General features: G+C 39.7%; 1 protein-coding gene across 3 annotated transcripts in view; it reads left to right on the top strand.

Moving 5' to 3' along the window:
- Positions 1–26,510, top strand: part of LOC127437775 (chemokine-like protein TAFA-5) — a 72,996-nt gene that overhangs the window by 13,832 nt on the left and 32,654 nt on the right. For 2 of the 3 annotated variants that reach the window (XR_007896601.1, XM_051692944.1), the window contains exon 2: positions 25,380–25,529. Coding sequence is in view for 2 of the 3 variants with exons in the window: in XM_051692944.1 (XP_051548904.1) it covers positions 25,380–25,529 (150 nt within the window). In the remaining variant the exon portion in view is untranslated. Of the gene's footprint in view, positions 1–3,055; positions 3,734–25,379; positions 25,530–26,510 lie in introns of those variants that run through there. The other variant, XM_051692945.1, reaches the window with a different exon arrangement.

Raw genomic sequence — 26,510 nt, 5'->3', positions numbered from 1 at the left:
TTAAGAAAAACAATGTGTTTTTTGGGGGCCTTTGCGACAGGAGGGATTTTTGACCCAAATACTATCACTTTCTTAAAATCAACCTTTAGTACACGCAATGATCTCATGTATCAGGAAAATTTTGCAGTGCATACTATTGACAAAGAGGTGTTTAGGAAAGTGCTGTGGTAGTTTTTGTTGCTATTTAGTGTTTTGGGAGAAAATGAAAATCAAATGTGCCTTTTAACCCAGGGGGGCCTTTAGCGCCATTGTACCCTTTATGTGCTTTTTGTAATTCTATGACCACCAGTGGATTAAACTAAATATTTAAAATGTTCTCACTTTAAAAATACTGAATGTCGCTTTGGATAAAAGTGTTCGGTAATTGACAGCTGTTTACTTTCTTACTATATATAAGTCTGAACATGTATATGTTATTAACATGGCCTTTTTATGCAAGGCCGTAACCATGTCTTAAACATTGATAATTTTTGGTTTTAAAATATATGTTTTTTTTTTTTTTTGTTCACACAGTACATGACAAACACTATGTCTACATTGCTAACAATTCACCTGTTTCTGTCATCTTTTCTTTCTATAATGCTGTCTCAAAAAAAAAAAATAAAACGAATATAATTTGAATTTCTTTACATCACTGATGTATCTGTAAAATGACGTGACTGTGTCAGCATGGCTAGCAAAAAGGAAATACACAAAATTATTTACTGCCCTCAAGTTGTCCCTCATTTTTTTCTCCCATGAGAATCTTAACACATTCTCCAAGAATCCTAACGCAGCTCTTTTCCATACAAAAACATATTGTATGGAAGTATTGAAAAAGTTCATATTGAAAAAGTCAATTTTCAATTTTTAAGTGAACTACTCCTTTAAAGCTACACTATGTAACTTTTAGCCCTCTAGCAGTTAAAATTAAAACTGCACGTGTCTTGCGGAAGAACATTTTTTTTGTAATGATGTAAGTTGTGGTTCAGCTCTGCTCCTCTGCACGGATGAATGTGGTTCGAGGCACCGGTGTACACATGGATACAGGACATCTTATCAGAGAGAATGGACAAATAAATAACCAAAGAAAGGAAAAGATGGATATCTGAAAAACGTCATTTGAGCAGGTAAGTGCCACATCTTATGCTGTTGTTTTGACTTATTGGAAACATTGATGTTTTGAAATAAATGACGTTACAAATGTTAGGCAACGTTCGTTAACATTAGACATAACGATTGCTAGTCTGATAAGGTCAAACGTTGTAAAGTTTTTATAACTGCAGGATATTCTGGCCAAATAGACCACGATAGTAACTAATTTATAGATTGTCATTGTTACCAACCAGTGGTCAACATCATTTCAAGACTCACATGTCCATGGCAAGCCTAGGACTAAAGGATTTATTTATATAAATTATTCACGTTATAAAGAAAAATACACACGTGTGCAAGCAAGAGAAAAGTTCTGCACCAATTACATTATAATTATTGTACAGACGTGTGTGTGTGTATGTGTGTTTGATTACACAACTACACATAAACCATAACAATAAAAAATCTTACCTGTTCAGTAAGAAAAAAGACATCTCTGGGTCGCTTTTAAATCCTTTAAGATCTCTGAGTTGTATATATCTGAAAAGCCAAGCCGATGTTGATTTGGGTTTTATTACAGACTCTGTCACTTTCCCTTTTTGCTTGTAGACTCTGCTCTGTTCGGGGTTTCTTTGTTTTCACAACCGGTGATTCCCCGGAGGGTTTGCCATTTTGAATGATCCATGGTCAGTTTTTCTTGTTCGTTGTGACAACAAACTTTCAGCTTCACGATACTCCCACACCATACACGCTACAGTAGCCGGATCTTATTTTTTCTGTGTATGGATGTGACGTGAACATGCACGGGCGAATGACGTATGTATGCAATTTCCCGTGAAATCTGTCCCAACAGCTCTAAAATATAAATCATTATTATAGGTTTATCAAAGTGTATTTGGGTAAAGACATGGTTTGGAAGATGAATTTTTGTTGCACTCTCTCATTAATAATATTTTGTTATTTTTGAACAAAAAAAAAGTTACATTGTGTTGCTTTAAACGGTGGCTCATTTTTTTTTAGCACATACTCAAAGTATCTTTTAAAAGAAGACTCTTAGGAGATGATGTAAAAAATATAGAATTAATTCAAGACATAAAGAAATTATTTAGAAATCTTAAATTGATTGTAAATTATTACCTAATAATATTTGCATTAAAATATATGACACTGTCTCTGCCACAAACTAAAAACTCAATGGAAGCCACAAGTCACAGGTCTTACCATGTTCTAGTTCTGATCTGGGTGATAACACTCTACTTTGTGTTTTATAGATCATTATCTTAGACAATGTCAAGGGAATTTTCTAAAAAGCTGCTTCAAAGCCTGCCAGATTACCACATTCATTCAGTTCCTTTACAATATACACATTCACTCTTTGTCTTGAGACTGATATGCTGAAAACTACTCTGTTAATGTTTTCACAATCACAGTTATGAATGACATACAAATCACGTACTGAAATGATGAATATAGTTTGCACCCTTGGAAATTACCGTCGGTCGGTACAACATTCAATCATAAAACAGTGGGCAAACATTGCATGTTTAGTTAGATACTTACATCTTACATGACACAAACACATACATAAGAAATGGAAAATGGAAAAATAACCTATTCTAAATATAGGGGTATTAATACAAACTCCCTTTTAATATAAACATTTGAAAACATTAGCTCACATTAAGACATCTTAATTTAGGAATTCCTGGAATGTTAGATGTCTTCATGTGCAAAATACAGGCTAACACAAAATTCATGCATTTTAGAGGTAGAGAAAAAAAGTCTTTTTGTTAGTTGGCCTACTGTAACCGGGTGTATTCACAGCCCGCACTCACTCTAGAAAGTGGAATCGCCCGGAGATTGACAGTTTAACAGTGATGACGTCGATATTAAACCAAGAAAAAACTCGCGTGCTAACCCGCAGCGTAACAGGAGTCGCTCGAGCACTACGCGCGCGCGTCTTTGGGATGCATACAGCGTCCGCACAGTTTCTACTAGGAAGTCAACAGAATGATGCAGTAGACTAGAGACTCCTCACATGAGACTGGACATAGCTGAGGAATTTTCATTGACTTTAAAGACAGACGGAATTCCGGAGAGCGACTTGCTAGTGCAGCGCGAGGCTGAATTAAATGAACTGAAATGCAAACAGCGGCAAACGCACTGAATAAGGATCTTTTTCTTTCAGTTTTAGTCTCAAGTTCTCCTGACTGATACACTGGAGCGGGGTTTGTCATTGAATGCGGATGCTTTTGCGTAAAGTGTCTGTTAAATATTTTGGGTCTACCAGTGAGAAACAGACTATGCAACTGTTAACGTTTCCCCCTCCTTGATGGCGTGTTGAAACTCTCTTGTATCCAACTTTAACATTAATGAATAGAAACCTGTCGCGCGAGCAGTTCTGTACATTTGAAGAGAGGCTTTAACGCATGGAAAGTGTCTCTCCCGAAAAGACTGTTCTTCCAGAGAATAAGGGAATGTTTATTCGGTGCGTTTAAACAATGCTGCGTTGAGTCGGAATGGATTTGCTGTTTTAAACGTGTCAGTCAGTGTCAGATCGTAAGAAAGATGCAGCATCTCCGTGTGGCGTGGGCGCTCGCGGGAGCGGCGGTGGGCTTTTTTTTACTGTTCTTGATTCAAGCACATTTATTCGGAGAAGGTAAGCCATCTACCAAACCATAATTGCCATAATTTATTGAGTTTTCTAAAAAATACATTGCATTTTCCATGTTACACATATGACATATTATTATAGCTAATTACTGAAATAGCAAAATATTTTTTTTAATTACAAACAGCTCCGAAAACAATCATATATAGCCGAAAAGTTGCAGTATGTAATTACTATGTAATTGGTATGTAATTACACAGTAACATTACCTCTTCAAATACATTACAATTCCAAACGTCTTTTGAGGAGTCGACACGCTCCACAAGAGCAATTTTGACCCTTGTTTGAAGAATAAGATGTATTCACATGCTAAGGTTAATGCAGTTGTCGGGAGTATCATACACTGTAAGTGTTGAGTTCTATCAGCATAGGTGTATCAGTGATACAGATAGAATAAATAGAAATTGATAAAGACATGACATTTAATGTAGTTCGCAATTGCCAGCACTTCAATCTGGCTTAGAGGCAAACCAAGGAGATCTGTTTGGATTGTTATTACATTTATTAACTCATGGAGATTCCATGCTAGTATAGCGTTACTAAACCTCTTTGTAACTCAAATAAACAGCAACAATCATTTCACTTTGTCTGAAGTGAGACTAGATGTTATAATATATTGATATCTACACAATTAGCTGTTGTAGTTGTATTCACAATCATTTGTCATTATAAGTTATATTGTGGGAATCCCTTAGACCAAATTGCAAGGAAATATTGGGATACACTTAAAGCACTAGTTTACCCAAAAATGAAAATTCTGTCATTATTTACCTACCCTCATGTCGTTCTGAACCTGGATGACACCCCCCCAATAGAATACGTAAGTCTACTGGTCGCTCTTTTCCATGCAGTTACACTGAAAGGTTAACTCCCAAAAATATTTTAAGATTTACAAGTATTAATTTAATGAAATCAAATTGAATTGACTAATCTTTAATAAAACAAAAAACAAACAAAAAATAATAAATAAAAAAAAAAAAAAGAGTTTTCATTAATTTCATTTTGGAATAATCTTGAAATAGTCCTATGACCACATTTATGATTCTTTTATGGTGCTTTTGCATCTTTTTTTAATCTTAAAAGCCTCAGTACACATATTTTAGCCTATTTGTAAGATTACACAATACAATATGATGGAATTTTGTTATGAAATTGAAATGTTAAAATCTTAAAAATAGGCTAAAGTATTTTGTGAGTGTACTGAGGCTTTTAAGATTTGAAAAGGATGCAAAAGCACCATAAAAGAATCATAAATGTGGTCATAGGACTATTCCAAGTCTTCTGAAGCCATATGATAGCTTTGTTTTTAGGAACAGATTAAATTTAAATTAAGCATCTTCAGAATATCTTCTTTTGTGTTCCACAGGAGAATGAAAGTCAGGTTTAGAACAACCCTTTAGAAGGGGAGTGAATAATGAGAGAATTTTCAATTTTGGGCAAACTGTTTCTTTTAAAAAAATCTAGCAAACTGACCTTCTTTGAGCAGACCATCATCGCTGGTGTTTTTCTGTAAATAGATAGATAGATAGATATATAGATAGATAGATAGATGAAAGAAAGAAAGAAAGAATACAAAATGCTCCAGTCCTGGAGATGATGATGTGACACCCTGAAGCTCATTCTGACATTTTTTTGTTTTCCATACACTCTAGAGAGAAAAAGTGAGAAAATTCTGCCCCATAAAATTGATCCATGGTGCATAAGTGTCCCAGTATAATGCTCAGTGTCAAAAAGTTGAGGCATGTTCACGACCGGTGGCTAATGTATTTCTTTTGGCCCTGAGAAGAGATCATTACTTTTCTATATTCTAGTCCTTTCTCACCATAGAATACTGATCTTTATACAGAATAAAGACCCATTGGAATATAATTTTGATTGAAAGCCCTCACAGATCATCACTAATTTTAAACAATCAGTTTACTTCCGTGTGAACTAATAGTACTATCACAAAGTTATGTACACATGTCTTTCTGTGTGCAAAATCAGTATAGGTGTAAGGTTGAGCATTGGTCTCATGGTCTGCTCAATCACCCATTATGTGAGAGCTAGCTTTGAACAGCTTAAAGGTTTGAGTTGGCCTGCCGCCTTGGCAAACAACACATGTTGGCTGGTTGCTACAGTAACTGGGCTTTTAAGAAAATAATTGGAGAATGCATGGGTTTGCTTCTCACAAATTGCCAAGGAACCTTGTGATACAGTGAACCACAGGAGGCATCTGCCCCAACACCTTTCATTTCTTACAGAAGGAGAGTTGCCGTGTTAGGTGTTTGATATTGTAATGCACCAGCCTTAGATCTGTGCTCACATTTTCCAACATTTCTCCATTTATTCACTTCTTTATGCCAGTTTTAAATACCACTTATTTTCTTTGCATATACTGCATTTTGAATTGCACTCTTTAATTTCATTAAATTGATTGTATAAACAAGAGAACATCTAAAATTAAAATAATAATATGTATATTTTTAATTATATTTACTTTCTAAATACACATCCCTTATCTTACTGTGCACAATTAATCAGTGTATGTTTTTCCAATGAAAAAAAAAAGTTTGTCTTTTTAGTCTTTCATCAAAATGTAATATTTGCTCCAGCTTGAAACGACTTTTCTTTTTGGCTGATGTCACCTTTCTAAAATATTGCGGGTGCTGGTTGTGTTTCAGAAAGAAAGTAGTTGTCGGCAATCTTCTGCAAACTCGCATTTAGGCCTGGCTCCATGAACGCTCACTTTTCCTGATGTTTAAAAACAAGTCTTGTCCTTCACATTCTTGTGAATATTAATGTTTCACTCAGATTATGTCACTTAAAAGATTTGAAATTGGTTGCACATGCTGTTTCGTTTTGACTAATATTAATGCTAATAATAAAAACAGGCTTTGTGTTGATGCTGTTTTTTCTCATTTTGTCCTTGATTACTATATTGTGATGTATTGTTGGCATAGTATATACCACAAAATAAGGAAAGAAGGAGAAAAATGATCAGAAATGAAGTAGTATTTCTAGATTAATCATTGTCACTTCCGTTTTTATTGTAATGCTACATTACTACATGGCTTGATGCCATGGGCTATTAAGGTCAATTTCAATCTGTCAGAATTGAGGTGATAATGACAATCAAAAGCAACAGAACAGAAAGCAATATCTCAATCCTGTTGATAAGTATTTCTAATTCATGCTGTTGCTTTAAAAGCATCTAAAGAACAGTTGGTTATAAAGTTTGAGGTTCTTCATTGCCGTGACCATCTCAACTCCCCCAGCAGTTGATAATTGATGGAAATAGCTTGCAAGAGGATGGATGCCAGACTAAAACCATGGAGTGATTAACAAAGTGGAAGATTGTGGTTTCAGCAGAGATGTGTAATGCCTGCATGTCTCAACAAAGTGTTCTGCATTTTTAAGTTAGAACTATTCTAAATAAATTAGTTTAAAACACTCCCCAGGAGTCTGTAAAAGCAAACATCTCAAAGTTCTGCTTTAGTTTGCAGGGGCTTTTTTTGGTGTGATTGGACTTTTGGGAGCAAAGATTGTGTCTGCCTGCTGAGCCAGACTGACCTGGCATCAGGTCCAATCTCAGGCACACTGTCATTACTGACTTTAAAGTGGAGTCCCTCCACCCTGCAAACCCTCCTTCTACCTACTACAACAGTCTAGTGAGGGCTAAAAGGTGTACAGGGTGACAGGGAGAAATATATACTAAAGTATTCTGAGCTTTAAGCAAGTTATTGGCAGATGAAATGATGCAATAGTCACTGGCTGAAAAAGAGGACTTGTCATAAAAATGTTTTGCCCTGAATTATGTGCATACAGGATGTAATGTACCCAATTTCAGCTTGCTATAATTCTCTGTGCTCAATGGAAATGTTGTTGCACTTCATATTTTATGATCTTGAACTTGTCACAATCTCTAAGGGGATTTGGATACAAAGGAATCATTCTCTCCCCCCCCCCCCCCCCCCATATTACCGGTTAAAATAAGTAGTTAACCCAAATACATGCATATTTGTTTTAGCTTATTTTTCAGTTCTCCAAAACACAACATGAACCTCTGCTGACGAATTATTAAAATGATAAACTTGCAATATATTTTATATATTAATTTTATATATGATTTTTAAATATAAGTCTGTTTTGTTACTGTTTAGAACGCCTTGAGTTAGACAATACATAAAGGTGAAGTGTATTGTCTTTGGCCCACAAGTGACACCAAATGGAATTGCTAATATTTCCCACCACAAACTCAAGCAATTGCTTGAGCCAAGATGCCAGACTGTTTTCACTGTGAATTTGGTGACAGTAGGTCTAAAGTTCTAGGTCTAAAGTAAAGAAATCGTTCTGTGTTTGCCAAAATTCGAAGCACCTTCTCGGTGAAGGGCGAGAACGCCGCTACCATGCGTGCGGAGATTGCTACCCTTCTGCCGAAGCTGGAAGTGTTGTTGAATGTTTGAGCACATGACAGCTCCAGCAGGTGAAATGTCATCAGAGTGGCACCAAAAGCGAGTTATTTTTAGCAGACTGATCTCAATGTTAATTCGGCAACAGAAGGTCGAAAGTCCTTAAGCTGAAATCAGTTTGTGTGTACTGAAATTTGAATAACTGCCCCCAATGTGTGAGCTTCAGTTTATTGGTAAAATGTCCATAGAGTGGCGTTAAAATTGAGTTGCTTTTAGTTGTAAATTATGTAAGACTGTCAACAGAAATGTATATTGTATTAACTGTACACCTTAACCCAAACCCCAACCCTAGCCATCAATGGAGTAAAAATTTAATGTAAGAGGGAAATTGCCACCTCCAAATAAAGCTCTTCATTGATTATGTGAATGCGATTACTTCCTTCAGTAACTCGGCAAAATGGGATCAATGTCAGGCTACTGGAACATTCGGTAGCAACATGTTGATTTCCTCTGTGATCATGTTGATATGTCGGGCTATTCTGTTATTTTTTAAAAGCGCGTCACAAAAGTGTTTACAATTTTCGGGGGTATCAACCTACCAATGGTTTACTTATAGTTGTCTCTGCACATTAAGATGGGATAGGAGAAAGTATTTTAACAACACAAACAATTAAACACCTCAGCTTTAAGTCTTAGCCCTGTCCTCAGCACACCCCAATCTGTCACCCCCACTCTGTCATGTCTGAGATCTAGCCTTTCCTGTCTCTGTCTTGAATTTGACCTCCTGTGGTTCTGGGCTCAGTCTAGGTGCCATTTATAATAGAATTACTCCATACCACACTGTCTGCCTTCATACAGTAACCTAAATGTCATCAAAATTTCTCTTGGTCTTAAAGCATTATCTATTTTGGAAAGTGTTTTGTTATTGGTGCTCTTTCTTAATAAAAACATCCTATAGTCATCTGTGTCCAATTGACTCACATTGTAATGCAATAACTGCAGCATAAAGCCTTCCACTCTAAAATTGAAGTGAACGATCTTGGCATGAGAATGAAGGCTGATAGCGTTGTGTAGCGCTGGTGGAGTCCAGCATGGGTCCCCTGATGATAGACTCCCTTTTCACTCCATCACTTTTCTGACAGCCTGTAAAGGATAGCTTTTGAATTTTAGATCAGCACAGGCAGCAACTCTCCATCTCTGAGATGCATGGTTGGCAGCTCTTTCATCCCTAAAATGCATGCACTGGAGTGTTCACTGAAGTATACAGAAGATCCTGGGGAGAGAGCTCACAGAGGTTGGAGATGAATCAGACATTTCACTGTCAGTAGGGCTATTTAAACAGACAGGGGGGCGTATCATCTATCAAGAGTTGTGCCGCTTAACACGTCTAAGCTACAGCACTTAAAGGCAGTTTAGAACAATATGAACCAATCTGAAGCTTATCAGAGGGTTTTACCCTTGCAACCATTAGCAAAGTGTTGACTTGCATTCTTGCAGTGTTAATGATGTCATAATGGCTTGTCCTGGGGTGAACCCACTGTGAGTTGCTTTATTAATAACGGCTTTTTATATTCTTTGTTTAATTGTGTTTATCCCGATACTCATACACATCTAATGGTTGTTTACTTTGACTCATGGGAGATGAGGAAAAGGAAAAAAGGAAAGAAAATCTGCTGCAAAAAACAGCCAAAGCCTTGTGAGATTGGTTAACTATAGTGGGATAAACTTCCATAGCAATGAATGCAACCTAGTCTCATAGAATGAATGTAACTATAACTAAATTTTTGCAAACTGACTTGTAAATGCCGCGTTCTACGTTAAGCAGGCAAGCTGACACGTGAGACAAAAATGTCATAGAAGCAACACGAGATGACGTGGTTGCTTAAAAAAATTTGCTTTTCATTTCTTATTTTATTTTTGGACACTGTTGGTTAGGTTCAGGTGTTGGTTGAGGGTAAAGATGTCTGTTTTGTGTAACTCTAAGTGTATTTTAGATGTTTAGGTTTTGGTTAAAGTTTTAGGTTAGGGAGGTACGTTTTACTCATTAAAACCTCCATCTAATATTCACCTTAAAAACTTCATCTGATTACGACACCATTTCCCTTGATTTTGGCACCCCCTGCTGGACATTTCACTTGGAAACAGCAGCCAAATGTATAATGAAGCACACAATTTAGTTCTGCAAAAATGTTGCCACGGTCACGTAAAGTTCATGAGATCAGGCTGAATGAATGGGAGACCACAGCAAATATTGTTTTTTACGTTCACATTTGCTCCAACAGCAAAATAAAAAAATCCAGTATTACATTTCCACGACTTTCCAAATGAGGAAAAAACAGAGAGCACTGCAGTCACTCCCTCAGAAGTTGTATCAGACACTCTATCACAGTGTTAATGACCAGGGTAATATAACACAAACAACAGTGTTATAAATTATCGCTGAATAAATGTATTTATTTATTTATTTTTTTAAATATATAAGTTATGGTTAAGGTTAGATTTATGTTGCTAAATAAGGCTGAATGCATCATCAAACTCTGTGAAAGGGTCTGTTGGCTGGTTTTAGAGGGGTTTTGAACACTTTTAGCTGATCAGACAGCTAAACCAGCTGAGAACCAGCATGGCCAAACTGGGAGACCAGCTAAGACCAGCTAAGGCCACCTTAAAACATTTAAGACCAGCTCAAACCAGCTAGCTGTTTTTATTTTTTTCAGCAGGGAAGGTAAGGTGTTGGAAAACGGCAGACAGGGACAGTATTAGGTTTGTCATAAAGCCACAACAGGGCAGAATGAATGAGTGAGAGTTTAAAGGAAGGGTGCTCACTGTCTGCATTCAGTCACTGCAGAGCCAGACTTTGCTCCTGGCATGCTGATTAGGCGCCATGAATGGCTCTATGGACTCTCTCTCTCCAGTGTCTTTCAGAGCCCAGTCATTACAGTCTATTTGGGGCTGAAGTTGGAGATGAATAGTATGGCTCACCACTAGGGCACTGTGGAGAAAGCGACAGAGAGGGTGGATGTTGGCAAAAATGAGAGGACGAGAAAGAAGATAACTTCATCAAGTCAGTCTTTTTTTACACAGAGATAAAGCAGACAGTACACTATTTAAGTCAGTGCAACTTTGATAATGAGAAGTTTCCACCCTAGAGATGGGTGTTGTACTGAATATTCAAGATTTGTGATGATTTCTTTGGTGATATGAAAATTTATTATTTATTTAATAACTTATTATTATTAATAATGCACTTTTTATTTAGCCATTAAAGAATAGTTCACCCAAAAATGATAATTCTCTCATCATTTACTCACCCTCATGCCACCTTAAACATGTATGACTTAATTTCTTCTTCTGCGGAATAAAAACAAAGATATTTTGATTTAGAGATGATGTGAATATATCCATACAATCAGTCAATGGCAAAAATGACATAAAGGCAGCATAAGAGTAACCCATATGACTTGAGTGGTTTAATCCATGTCTTCTGAAGAGATGCGGTCAGTTTTGAGTGAAAAACAGATCAAAATGTAACTTGTTTTGCACTATAAACCTTGATATCTGCAGTCTCCTTGGCTGCAGACTTCTTGGCTTCAGAAGAAATGGATTTAACCTCTTTAGTCATATGAATTATCTTTATGCTGCCTTTATGTTGTTTGACATTGACATCGGATAAACAAACATATAACATCTCCTTCAAAAAAAATTGTGTTCTGCAGAAAAAAGAACGTCATATCCTTGAATCAGTTCAAACTGTCAATTTCAACTCCGATTCAACTAATCATTTGTGTCATTACTCAAAAATGTTCACAAAATCTCTGCATTTCTCATGTCCTTTAGTTTTAGTAAAATATGTATGCAGGTAAATATTGTTGTGTATTACTGTGTATTGTTGTATTGGTTCATTTAAATGAAAAATTATGAAAAATCATTCTTCAGTTCATCCAGAATGAACACACTGTGAATTCAGAGACAGTAGGTCAAAAGTTTTGCTGCTGAAATCGGTCTGTGCTCACTGAAATTCAAACCACTGCCCCCAGTGGCCAAAGCTGGAAGTGTTGTTGAGGTGAAATGTCCACAAGGTGGTGCCAAAAGTGAGTTGTATTTGTAGTAGTATATGATGCAATAAAGTCAACAGGAATGCAGTTTTATTAACCCTACAAAATCACGCTCACCATTGTTTATGCAAACGCAATTACATCCTGGTTTCCACGGGACCAGAACCTGTGTCGTGGAGATAGCTTTTGCAACACTCTTTCAGTATGCCTGATGGGGATGGCACTTGTCAGTAATTTGTTAAAAAGAGGTAAATTTCAGGTTACATGAACATTCAGAAGCAACATGTCAATTTCCCATGTAATCATGTTATGGCAACAATGACTGTGTGGTTGAAATGGTGGTTCCTCTGATAAAAAAAAAAAAAAACTCTTTTAAACCTATTCAGAATGCACAATGCATAAATATTGAGAAATGCATGTCAGAGATCATCAAAAGGCTAAAATGAATGTTTACCAGAACGTAACTGAAAAAGTGATTTTCAAATGTTCCGGAGTGAAAACTTTATTTTTATATGCTGGTAACTGGTTATAACCGGTTAATTTGTTCCGATAATTTTTTCATGAAATTAAAGGCCAAAGGGTTTATCACAGTAAATATTAGGATCTACACCACTTCATATTGCCCAAAAAAATTAAACGTGCTTTGATCCTGAAGGAAACTGCTGCATCACACATTTCTTTGCCTGATTGGCCGTTGTGGATGTTGCATTCTCTGAATGAAGACCTGTAGAACTATGTATAAATACTACATATACTATACATGCACGGTTAATACAGATACTAGGAAAACATTATTAGAGGTAAAAATTAAATTTCTCAGTTATTTCCAAGTCTTATTGATAGATAATGATGCATTCATACAGATTTGATGCTGCCTGGTTTTGACTGAGAAGCAGATCTGTAATTAAAATTATACTTAACTGTTAATTAACTGCTTGTTATGATTTCAATGCTAATAAATCCACCACACAGGAAAAAAAATATTGCTTATTTTCGCTTATTTTGCTGAGGCAAGTTACTTATTTTGGGCTTGATTTTCCAGACCATCTTGCTTGTTTCTCTTGCAAGTTCTGGCAACACTGGAATTGGTATTTCACCCACCACTTTGCGCAGAGTAATGCCATTTTAAAAAGAACGTTATTAACCGTTCTTTTATTTTGTTCTAATGGTAACCTTTTGGAAAGGAGGCTGCGGAACTTTTGAACCGGAATGAAAAAATACTGGTTTTGCTCAGAATGAACCGAAATGAAAAAACATTTTGTTTTCAGTCCCTGCCACCCACATCATTGCTCTCATATCCTGCGAGTCAATTTCGCATTATATTATGTGATGATTTAATCATGAAATATCTGCCCTGTCATATCAATGATTTCACTTTATTCAAGGCATTATTCAAATTGTGTGTCTTTTAAAAACAGAAAGAGCAGACACACATGTATTGGAACAGACATCTGAGCGATGCCTTGTGAGTTTTGTAACTCTGAGGCATGCTGATATTTGATTTCGCGAGAGAGGGGGAGACAATGAGAAATGATGTCTGGAGAAGAGAAAAAACAGACAGAGGGAGAAAAAATCAAATCACCTCTTGAAAATGTTCCAATAATCACTGAAGCGCTCCAGCATCTCGGCTGCCTGAAATAGGATTGAAAGTTTGCGTGTTTTATAAGACAAGAGTAGCTTGCAACAAGGGTCGTCTGGAGAACTTTTCTTTACATTTCTTTGGCAGTTCCGACAAGCCCTGCAATATTTTTTCTCAGTTTTAAATGCAGACTGAAATAGGGGGTGTAATAAAGGGTGCTTTACATCCTGATGAATCTGCGAGGGACTCCATCTGTCTCAGAAAGTTATGGCTGTTTTTCACTAGCTGCCTGGGGCAAACAGATTTTCAGCTCTGCCCAGAAACTTAATACATGTTGTTTATATTTATAGATATGGAAAACAGACGAACCAAGCCAAACCAGCTTGGGTGTGCTTTTACCATTCACTAGATCTGTATTGATGGCTTGTCTTTGGCAGTGGAAGCACCATCCATCATTGTTTGTGTTGGAGCTCATGCATGTTTGATCAGTTAACAGTTTCACACATGAAGATCAAACTTGAGCTGGATACATATACAAACAAGCAGGTAATTTTACATGTCAATAATTCAGCTGGCAACTGTATCAAGCTTAGAAAATGTTATAATCCATCATATACTATAGACGTACAGCTTCATATGGCATGTCACTACTACAGACTAACAGTAAAAATAGGACCCAGCTGCCAGGCAATAATATAGTAGTAAAGTCCCTAAATCACTCCAAGACATGACTGACCGACATACACAACACAGGGGAATTTATATTTTAGTGTCTAGCACCAATAAAAATTAAGAGGGGGAAACTCATACATTAATGGCCAGTAAACAAACTGGACAAAAATAATCACATTAAGAATACATAAATACATTTACATATTAAATACATAATTTTTGCAGTATCACATCACGAAAATAATAAATTGTTTTAACGTTAACAAATAAAGAATGACTTCAGGATTCCCCTTGGCCATGGCAATGATGGTACTGCCCTAATCACTGGCTGGAACCATATATAAAGTCTGTTTCCCTATCTGTCACTCACTCGACGTTGTGTCGATGTAGTGACACTAGGGGTCACTCTTGGGAGCCCCAAACCCCTCTGCTTTTTTTGAAATGAGAATTGGCGAGTGGAATTTGCATGCCACTCCCCCGGACATACGGGTATAAAAGGAGCTGGTATGCAACCACTCATTCAGATTTTCTCTTCGGAACCGAGTGGTTGTATTCAGTGCACTGAATTCAATTCCCTCCAAAGACGCACCTCAAAACTGCTGGATTTACGCTGCATTTCACTTCTCCCCCTCTGCACCCGTGGAGTGCAGAGAACGGTGTTTGTGTGTTATTCCTGGTTGCGGTCATTATCTCTCTGCTTCTGACGGCCACGATCACTGTGCGGCTTGCTCCCGTAAGAAAGCCATGCCCCGCCCCCGTTCCTTTCTTCCCGGAAGTGTATGAGGAGCTGACAAGATCGTGGGAGGCACCTTTTACTGCCCTGTCTTTCAGCTCCCCCGCTCTCACTACCCTCGATGGTGGAGCGGCCAGTGGGTATTCGGTGATCCTCCAGGTGGATAAGGCGCTCGCGGTGCACTTGTGTCCCCATGGCTTTCCTGCAAGTACACCAAGCCAAGGTGCTAAAAGAACTGCACGAGGGTAGTTCTGACCCGGGATTGATGCAGGAACTGCGCTCGGTGACTGACCTCACTCTCGGGCAGGCGATGTCAACCTTGGTGGTCCAGGAGCGCCACCTTTGGCTCTACTTGGTCAAGATGGGAGAGGCGGACAAGGCACGGTTCCTTGACGCCCCCATTTCCCAGGTTGGCCTGTTTGGCGATGCCGTCGAGGACTTTGCCCAGCAGTTCTCGGCAGTGAAGAAGCAGACAGAGGCCTTACAACATATCCTGCCCTGGCGCGGCTTAAGACCCTGCACCCTGTCTGCTCGTTGCCAAGGGCGTCCTCCTGCAGCAACAACACTGGCTCTGCCGCAGCCCGCCCCCATGGCCCGGCTCCGGCATGGAGCCCTCCACAGGAAGCAGATGCCACCTGTCTCGTGGCCGGCCGCTAAGAACACGAGGAAGGCTTCGAAGCCCCCCTGAGACGAAGCCCCCCCCGCCGGTACGTCCGACGTGATCATTCCCTTGGTCCCCCTTGCCCGGAGTTTGGGCGCATGGCTCGCGCTTTCCAACCCGTTGCGATGGCTGACCCAGACCGTTTGACTCGGCTATGCGATTCAGTTTGCCAGGCACCTGCCCGGGTTCAGCGGCTTCCGCTTCACCTCGGTGAAGGGCGAGAACACTGCTATCTTGCGTGCGGAGATCGCTACCCTTCTGCGCAAGGGTGCGATAGAGCCTGTCCCTCCAGCCGAGATGAAGAAAAGGTTCTACAGCACTTACTTCATCGTACCGAAGAAAGGCGGTGGGTTGCGACCAATCCTGGGCCTGCGAGTACTGAACCGGGCTTTGCACAGACTACCGTCCAAGATGCTGACGAAAAAATGCATTCTAGCGAGCATCTGGCATCAAGATTGGTTCACGGCGGTAGACCTGAAGGATGCGTACTTCCACGTCTCGGTCTTACCTCGATACAGACCCTTCCTGCGGTTTGCCTTCAAAGGCCAGGCGTACCAGTACAAGGTCCTCCCCTTCGGCCTGTCCTTGTCCCCTCGCATCTTCGTGAAGGTCGCAGAGGTAGCCCTTCCCTGCTAAGGGAAGTGGGCGTCTGCATCCTCAACTATCTCGACGACTAGCTAATCCTAGCTCACTCTCGAGAGTTGCTGTGCGCACACAGGGACCTCGTGCTCTGGCACCTCAGCCGACTGGGGCTTTGGGTCAACTGGGAAAAGAGCAAGCTCTCCCCGGTTCAGAGCATATCTTTCCTCGGTCTGGAGTTGGACTCAGTCTCGATGACAGCGTGCCTCACGAACGAGCGCGCACAGTTGGTGCTGAACTGTCTGAAGGCGTTCAGATGGAGGACAGCAGCTGCACTGAAACTTTTTCAGAGGTTCCTGGGGCATATGGCATCATCAGTGGCGGCCACACTGCTTGTGTTGATTCATATGACACTGCTTCAGCACTGGCTTCAGACTCGAGTCCCGAGATGGGCATGACACTGCTGGACACATTGCGTAACCATCACACCGATCTGTTGCCGCCTCTTTAGCCCTTGGACCGACCTTGCATTTCTATGGGCAGGGGTTCCCCTAGAGCAGGTCTCCAGGCGTGTCGTGGTTACAACAGACGCCTCCAAGACGGGCTGGGGTGCCATATGCAACGGGCACACAGCCTCCGGCTCCTGGACTGGCCCGTGGCTGTGTTGGCACATCAACTGCCTAGAGTTGTTGGCAGTACTGCTCGCCTTGCGGAGGTTTCGGCCGTTGATCCAGGGCAAGCACGTGTTGGTCCGGATGGACAACACAGCGACGGTAGCGTACATCAACCATCAAGGCAGTCTACGCTCCGGCTGCATGTCACAACTCGCCCGCCGTCTCCTCCTCTGGAGTCAGCAGCGCCTCAAGTCGCTACTAGCCACTCACATCCTGGGCGACCTCAACACCACAGCGGACACGCTGTCACGTCATGTTACCCTCAGGGGAGAGTGGAGACTCCACCCTCAGGTGGTCCAGCTGATTTGGAGTCGATTCGGTCAAGCACAGGTCGCGGGGCGGCTGTCCCCCTCCACCTTGAAGGTGTATGTAGCCGCTATTTCGGCTCATAACGATGCAGTAGATGGTAAGTACTTGGGGAAGCACGACTTGATCATCAGGTTCCTGAGAGGCACTAGGAGGTTGAATCCCTCCAGACCACGCCTCGTCCCCTCGTGGGACCTCTCTGTAGTCTTTCGGGGTCTACAGGGAGCTCCCTTTGAGCCCTTGGAGTCAGCTGAGCTTAAGGCACTCTCTTTGAAGACTGCCCTCCTGACTGCGCTCACTTCCAACAAAAGGGTAGGGGACCTGCAGGCGTTCTCTGCCAGTGAATCGTGCCTGGAGTTCGGTCCGGGTTACTCTCATGTGATCCTGAGACTATGACCGGGCTATGTGCCCAAGGTTCCCACGACTCCTTTTAGGGATCAGGTGGGAAACCTGCAAGCGCTGTCCCAGGAGGAGGCAGACCCAGCCTTGGCATTGCTGTGTCCGGTGCGAGCTTTATGCATCTATTTGGATCGCATGCAGAGCTTTAGAAGCTCCGAGCAGCTCTTTGTCTGCTTTGGTGGACAGTGGAAAGGAAGTGCTGTCTCCAAACAGAGGATCACCCACTGGGTCATTGACACCATCACGATGACATATCAGGCTCAGGACGTGCCACCCCCTGCGGGGTTACGAGCCCACTCTACCAGGAGTGCGGCGGCCTCCTGGGCCCTGGCCAGTGGCGCCTCTTTGGCAGACATCTGCAGAGCAGTGGGCTGGGCAGCACCCAACACCTTTGCGAGGTTCTACAATTTCCGGGTTGAGCCGGTCTCGTCCCGTGTATTGGCAGGCACGAGCAGGTAATTTCCGGGACAGCTGGCTGGGTGTACTGCTTGCGCATTGCACCTTTCCCCTCCCTTGAGGTGAAGACGTGTGCTCTTGACTCCCAGTCGTGTTCACAGACTGTGATCCCTGGATGACTTTCATCCTTAGTCCTCTGGCAGTTGAGTTTGCGGAGAAACTCGATGCCAGCCCAGTATGTGCGCTAATGAGACCCTGTACTGAGGTAGGTGCTCCACATGTGCTGGTTCCCCGAAGGCAACCCCATGTGATATCTTCCACAAAATCGTTTCCCTATCGGTAAACTGCGTCTTCCTTGGGCAGAGACCCCTCTGCCCCAGGTCGCCATGCTCTGTAAAAAACTCCTCCCCCTTCGGGTAGGACCTACCATGGACCTCTCCACATGACATACTTCCGACAAGACTCGGTAGGACCATGTGATGTATTCCACTCAAAATACCCCCCCCCCCCCTTTGGGCAGGGTGTGGTCTCCGCGGTGTCTTCCCCTTGGGAGGGACACCCCCCGACGTAGACACTTATGGCTCACAGTCGGTTAAAAAATTACACTCTTTTTGGGGAGAAAAGAGAGGAAAAGAGGCCTCGGCTGGGCTAGCCTGTCCCTATTGTTGGGCAGTCGACTTGTTCCTGTAGGACTGTTCAATGCTCATAAGAGCATTGGGGGAGGTTACGTGACGGCCTGGTGCGCTGGCTATGAGGCACACAGCAGTCTGCCCGTCACACACCGCCAGTTCACGTAACACAGTTCAGATAGTTTTGTAGATAGCGTTTTGTATAGGGACCCCTTGTGTCACTATATCGACACAACGTCGAGTGAGTGACAGATAGGTAACATCCTGGTTACTTTTGTAACCTCCGCTCCCTAATGGAGGGAATGAGACATTGTGTCCCTCTTGCCACAACGCTGAACTACCCGCTGAAATGGCCGGGACCTGGTCTCGGCTCCTCAGCACAAAACCTGAATGATTGGTTGCATACCAGCTCCTTTTATACCCGTATGTTCGGGGGAGTGGCATGCAAATTCCACTCGCCAATTCTCATTAGCCTTTTTTCAAAAAAAGCAGAGGTGTTTGGGGCTCCCAAGAGTGACCCCTAGTGTCACTACATCGACACAACGTCTCGTTCCCTCCATCAGGGAATGGAGGTTTCGAAAGTAACCAGGACAGTTTCCACTCGCACCCCTTTAGGTGACGGAACGGAACCCGGCAACAAATGCCATACAGGAAAAAGGGTGTTCATAAAACAAATAAACATTTAAACTACTTGTGTGTGCACCTCAACAAGCAAAGAAAGTTTAAATAAAGTTTTTTTTGTGTTGAAAACAGAAACCATGTTGTTGTGAATTAATTCAAATAATAAGAAAGTGCAAGTTTATATGTGCTGAAATAATAAATTAGGGTTAAGATGGAGCTGGCTTAGCTAGCTGACTAAACAGCATGCCAGACATCAGTCACAATGAGGATTAAAATTTTTCTTGATCTTTTGATATAAAAGAACTGTGAGAACATAATATTTACTGTAACTTTCAGGTCTCAAAACTTACCCCCCAGTCCAAAAAGAGCATTTATTGAAACTAAGCTGAAAAACAAATCACTCTTAACTAGTTCACCCAAAAAATTTAAATTCTGTCTTCATTTACTTACCCTCATCTTGTTCCAGACTTGCTTTCTTCAACAAGAGAATACATTTTGAAGAATGTTGATGCTGCTCCTTTTTTTTTTTTTCATACAATGAAAGTGAATGGTGACTGAGGCAGTCTGTCCCTACAGTTCTTCCCAATATCTCCTTTTGTGTTCCATGGAAGAAAGTAAATCCATACAGGTTTAGAACAAGATGAGTGTGATCCATCCATTTAATACATCAACATTTACATGTCAATGACACATATTGGGTGTTCAGAAACTGGGCCACCCAGTCACGGTGAATTAAAAAAAAGCAATAGATTAGATCAGTGGTTTTGGTTGCGTCCCCCTTTGAAACTAGAGAAACTTTTGGACCCCCCCACCCACACCCCATTCAAAAAAATGATGAAAAAAAAAATCATGTTTAAAGATTTTGTTAAAAAAAAAGTTCATTCACACTAGGGGTGTGCAGCAGAGCCATTATCTGTATTTGTATCTGTATCTGTTCATATGACAATATTATCTCTCTGTATCCGGATAGAACCGTGTGAGGGCGGGGCTTAAACCGGAAGTGCATCAAAATGAAATGAAACGCCCATTTTTATGTATTACTCTTACATTTATAGTTTCTATTAATAAAATATGCCTTGTATATGCCTTTTCATAATAATAGCCTAATAATAATAATAATAATTATTATTATTATTATTATACAGTTATTATTTAAAAAAATATTATTTTATTCTTTTTTTTTTTGTTTTACTAGATGAAGCTGAATTTGTAGGCTACATTAACTGTGGAATATGTTAACTGTGGTTTCTCCTGGTATTTCAGATATTAATATCTGCATGAAACAGAATTTTCATTTGTCTGTGCATGTATTACAACATTATTCTGGAGACAAGAGGTGTCAAGCAAAATGTGAAATATCAAGCACACATTTTGTAATGAATAACAAATACAAATTCAAACATTAAAATTAATTAAAATAAAATCAATATAGCCTACAAACAGATGAAAGTCCCATAAGTCTATCAGGAATGTTTATGATAGGACACCTTTATTTAGTTTAATAATAATGATAATAATAATAATAATAATAATAATAATAATAATGTTACATTTATATAGCACCTTACCAGAGTTCAAGAACATTTTCAAATTTAGCACAGTTTAAAGAAGAAGAAGAAGAAAAAAAGTTTCTTCGTTTTACATAAGGAGGAATATTCCAAATAGATGAATACTCTATGGAGCATTTAAACCTTTATGGATCATTATAACTTTTGTTTGGAATAAAGTCTTAACCAGTTAATTACCTTAATCGCTGATGTGGATATAAATGTGGTAAACTTTAACAGAAGGAAAGACAAGCTCCGACGTTACATCACTTCAGGTCAAGAATTTAACATCGCGCTCAACATAGACATTTCAAGAAGTGGAAAGTGTATATGATGTCGTATCTTAGTTAATGTTAAACTTGACAAGCTCCAGAAGTGCACAATTAATCGAGACCGTGCCCATCCGATCTGAAATCACACTCTGTGCATTTTAATTTATTAGGTTTACACTTTAGAAATATTGGCTGCATAAGTTATTTGTAATTTTGGATAGGTTTATTTAAAATGTAGTTTTATCCTTGTGCTTTTTGGTTAATCAGTCATACAAATATTTTTTATATTATTCAGATGAATCCGTTATTCATTTTGAAGTCATTATTCGTGCCTTTCCGAATAAGGTATTTGGCTTCGGGCACATCCCTAATTCACACATATATACAGTATGCCTATTAGCACTGGGTATTGATACAGATTTCCCGGTTCAACTCAATTCACATTCACAAGCACTTGATTCGATTCAATATTGATTCGTTTGTGTTCATTTCAGTTATAATGTCCCTTTTGCTTACATATGAAGAAAATGATCTCCCAGCTAATGCTTTTAATTATATAGGGGACCTTTTACTACGTACAGTATGAAAATATAAATTTTACTAATTATATTTTATACATTTTTCATCATTTTGGTAATATTTGAGCTTTTTTTCAAAACAAACAAATCCATGTTTCAATCAATTACTATGATATTATATTGAATATTATATTTTGTATTGTGTTTATTGTTTACATGCATAATTAGTTCTATTTTAGGGCTGCTACAACTAATCGATAAAATTCGATAATGGAAATCATCGACAAAGAATTTCATTATCGATTAGTTGGATATTTGCGGTAAGCATGGAGAAGCCCCGTCAGTGATGTCACTTCACAGCCAAGTGAAAAATGTGTTGCATTATGAAACTTATGAAATGACAAATTGAAGCGGAAAAAACACGACCCAAAATGTCCAGCACATGAGAGCACTTTATAATGACTTCAAAGAAGATCATAATAAGCATACAGCTTAATGTGAAGCGGTTGCTGCGTCAGGTGCGTTGAAAGAGGGTTTGTGCTGTTTGATGCGCGAGAGTTGTTTCTCTCCAGCGCATCACTTACATTTTAGGCTACTGCTATTTTCTATGTTTTATAATGTAAACATGTTATGACTTCAAAATATTTTGCAGAACTATTTGTTCTTACCACAAGCTATTCTCAGTGAAACTCTAATGAGCAAGCGAGCGCGCGCATCCACATCAATCAAACCGATCGCAATGGAGAAATGGAGCACAATCATTTTGATTAAACTGTCCAACATTATACCATGATTTCAGTTTCAATGTAATCAGTTGTACAGCTTTCATGGATATCAGACTGATGTCTCAGCAGTCAAGGTGTGCCGGTTTTTAAAGTGTTTTCTCCTGCTCATGTAAGCGCATGTAATACATTGAGCACCGGGATGAGTCTTTTCAGCCTGAGAGTGAATTTGCACAGGGTTTACAGATGATTGTACTATATTAAACTGTAAATAATGCTGAATATAATGTATAATAATACTAAGGGTCCTGATATTTGAAAGTCCTCCTGATAGTAAATTTATACTATGGCAAACATTATTTTACTGGATAAACATACACAATTTTTTTTTTTTTTTTAAGAATAGTTTAGGAACATGTAATCAGTGAAAATACTAGTTTAAAAACTATAATATTAAAATACTTAAATGTATGTAATCAGTGACAGTGTACAAGCATATGTATCTAACATAATTATGTATTTTTCAGCTGGGCAGAATTATTAATATTTCTATTCTCGTGTCACTGTTGCTCTATGCTGGGCTGATTTTATTGTCCCACTCCATGCCCTATAGATCATTTTACTCTTAAATGATGAGCATTTTTGTTAAGTTTTACAAGTAAAGGAACTGTTTCACATATGTCCTGAAAGTAATAATAATGATAAATTAAAACTTAACTTTTCATGATTCAGGCTTTGTTCAAAGTTTGTGAGAGTATAGAATCTTGAATACAGTAATGTAAATCAAACCAAATCCTTACTTCTTTTATAATTTCAGTTTTTTGAAAAATCATATTTTAATAAAATACAGGAATTTTTTAAAAATTTTTTATCCGATTAATCATAGAAATAATCGAAGATTAATCGATTATCAAAATAATCATTAGTTGCAGCCCTATTCTATTTACAAGTATTTACATTGATTTGTGCTAAACACTGGTACTGTCTCTTTAAGAAAAGCGGCTGTTTTGTAAATGAGTGAATGTTAACGAGAGAGGACTTGAATGGCTTTACCTCATCCGTGTAGTGCATGATTTGAATTAAATATTTATATTTGTTTTTGTTTTGCATCAACAACTGACTGTACAGAACAGAAAGGGTATTAAAGGAGACATTATTCAATGACAAATGGATTGCATGATCTCGTCTTTGGACTCATTAAACGGAATGAGTCAAACCAAACTTTCTCAACACACAGTGAAAGGATCTCACTGCTGAACTTCTTCCCCACTATACTACATAATCACTGGTGTATGAAATCTGAACAATTACCAGCCAATGGCAAATCATAGACATTCTTAATCACATAGTGCAAAATATGGTTGCAAATGCAAGTGGTTTCCTCTTATTGCCTAGAGGGTTGCGCATAGAGTAAAAAATTGAACTTGGGATTTAACAATCCATTTCAAGATCATTCAAATGAAGATCGTGATGCTTCAGAAAATCGATATTTTTACCCAGTTCTAATGCCTATATCATGAAACCATTTTGAAACAAAGATATGACCATTTTATAGACCAGTTGAAATTATGAGGGATTTCTTTCTGGATCTGTGGTACTGTAACAAAAAAATGATATTCACAGTTACATTCCTAATAGATAGACAGTACCTTGTCCATGGCAACCATACTCTTTAATTCCAGCAGAAACTTCTAGATTTATATGCATTTGTCCTGTAGGTAATAGCGAAGCGATTATGACGATTGTGACAGACTGTTTGTTGAAAGCTTGGCAAAGGATAACCTAATTATACTCATAAACCATTTCTTTGGGGAGAGCAGAGGCGCCCCGGTGCAAAAGCTGGATTAATCATCATTTAACATAACCACTCTGTCAAGAGGTTGCTTGCTGCTTTCTTAGCCATCTGTGTGGACTTATGGTGGAGTTTGTGGAAGATCTGCAGCCCACCCTAATGCATCAAGGTTTTTCTCGCTGACACGTCACCGCTAAGACATGATCTACTGTCGCAGGTCCATATCCAGCATGTTGCACTGGCTTGATGAGGCTGTGTATATAGATTACTGTTTATGCAGGTGCAGGATAATAGAGGAACATTGAGCAATGGCTGCAGTGTGCACATTCAGCAGAACTTGGTCCCCATCAGTCTGCTAACAAGGGTGATGCCTCAGTCTACAATTTTAGTAGGAAAACTAACAGCTCAGCACCATAAAAATCCATTTATTCTTTTGAAGTTGTGGTCTTGTGTGGTTAGCACAAAAGCTTCAAAGTGATCTTTGCTGTGGCGTTCATGTGGTAAACACAGGTTTGAATTTGGCCTGTGTCGTTACCTAATCAAGCTTCATCTACATCATTTGCTGTAATCTCTCTACTTTCCTATCAATAACATGGAAAAAAGAAATAAACAAAATCTGTACCCAAATAATGGTAAAGAAAAATTATTAGTGCTGGTTGCTAAGACCTGCATAGCAATGAGCTAAAGATCACCCTGAACACCTTAGCAACACCCTTGCAACCAACCAAAACACCTTAGCTTCACCCTTGCGACCACACAGAACACTCTGGCTACACTCATTCAACCACCCAGAACACCCGAGCTACGCCCTTTCAACCACCTTGAACTCTTTAGCTACACCCTATACCCTTACAACCACTCAGAACACCCTAGCAACTGTATAGAAAGTTAGCAACACACTTAAAATCCCTAAGAACACCTTAGTAACCACCAACAACACCTTGGCAACCACCCACAACATCCTAGAATCATGGTGGCAAGTTTTTAATGGGCAAGCACCACTCACATTTTCTTATTTCTCAGTTTATTTTAATCCTAGTGGTACTGAAAGCCCAGCTGATCTTTGTCTTAACTCTGTGTCCTTCATTCAGGTCAGTTGGTGGCAGGTACTTGTGAAATTGTGACCCTGGACAGGGACAGCAGTCAACCAAGGAGGACCATCGCCCGGCAGACAGCCAGATGTGCCTGCAGGAAGGGCCAGATTGCTGGCACTACCAGAGCTAGTCCAGCATGTGTCGATGGTAAGAACGGGGGGTGAGGTGGGAGGGTGCTCATCCGAGCTTTGGTATCACTGCTTCTAAACCCACCAGAACACCCATAGCTGTGGCTTTCAGATTTGACTTTGTTCCTGGAGCAGTGGCGGACTCAGGCTGTCTGTGGGACAGGGGCGAAAAAAATTAAAAAGGCACCAGCTGCAGGTGGTGGGGCACCAGTACGCAGAAAGTTGTGATGCATTTATGGTCAAACAGTTCCAAACCCTGTTTAAGATTAAAATTGTTTTATTATGTGACTCAGATTTTAAGTATAACTACTACACCTCTGTAATAAAAACACACAGGGAACTATTAACTATTTAACCACACACACACACACACACACACACACACACACACTCACACTCACACACACACACACACACACATGTTGGTGCTGCTATCATTATGAGGATTCTCCATAGACATAATGATGTTTATACTGTATTAACTATTTTCAATAAAACATCGTTTAGTATGTTTTTTAAGCGATTTGAATTATGGGGACACTAGAAATGTTCTCATAAACCACATTTATAGCATAATACCTTTGAAATTACCAGTGTGTAACCTAAAAAAAAGTCCTCGTAAACCACTTAAACCTGCCCCCCATTCCAGAGCTGGGTCCTGATCAGCTTCAGTTTAGAGAATGACTGCTCACTGAAGCGGTTGTCACTGGCAATGTGGCATATATTTTGAGGAGCTTAGTCAGGGTAGGGAAAACTGTGTCCACATTGTTGACTTTAAGGCACCTTAGCATAGCTTGAACATTGCTGGTTGGAAGAGCATAGGATGAGTAGAACACCTTGAGTTCAGTGAAAAGATTTTCTTCCTCCACGTCATAAAACTGGCAAACATCTCTAACAGATAGAGCAGCTCTGTCATCTGTCATGCCTTTCCAGTGACTTGAGATGATAAGGCAGTGAAGACCCAATAGGATTGCCCCAGTTGGGGAGTCATCTTTCCCCT

This window comes from Myxocyprinus asiaticus, chromosome 48, assembly GCF_019703515.2.
Source record: "Myxocyprinus asiaticus isolate MX2 ecotype Aquarium Trade chromosome 48, UBuf_Myxa_2, whole genome shotgun sequence".
In the NCBI taxonomy this organism is placed as follows: domain Eukaryota; kingdom Metazoa; phylum Chordata; class Actinopteri; order Cypriniformes; family Catostomidae; genus Myxocyprinus; species Myxocyprinus asiaticus.
This window is presented reverse-complemented; position numbering and strand designations above follow the sequence as displayed.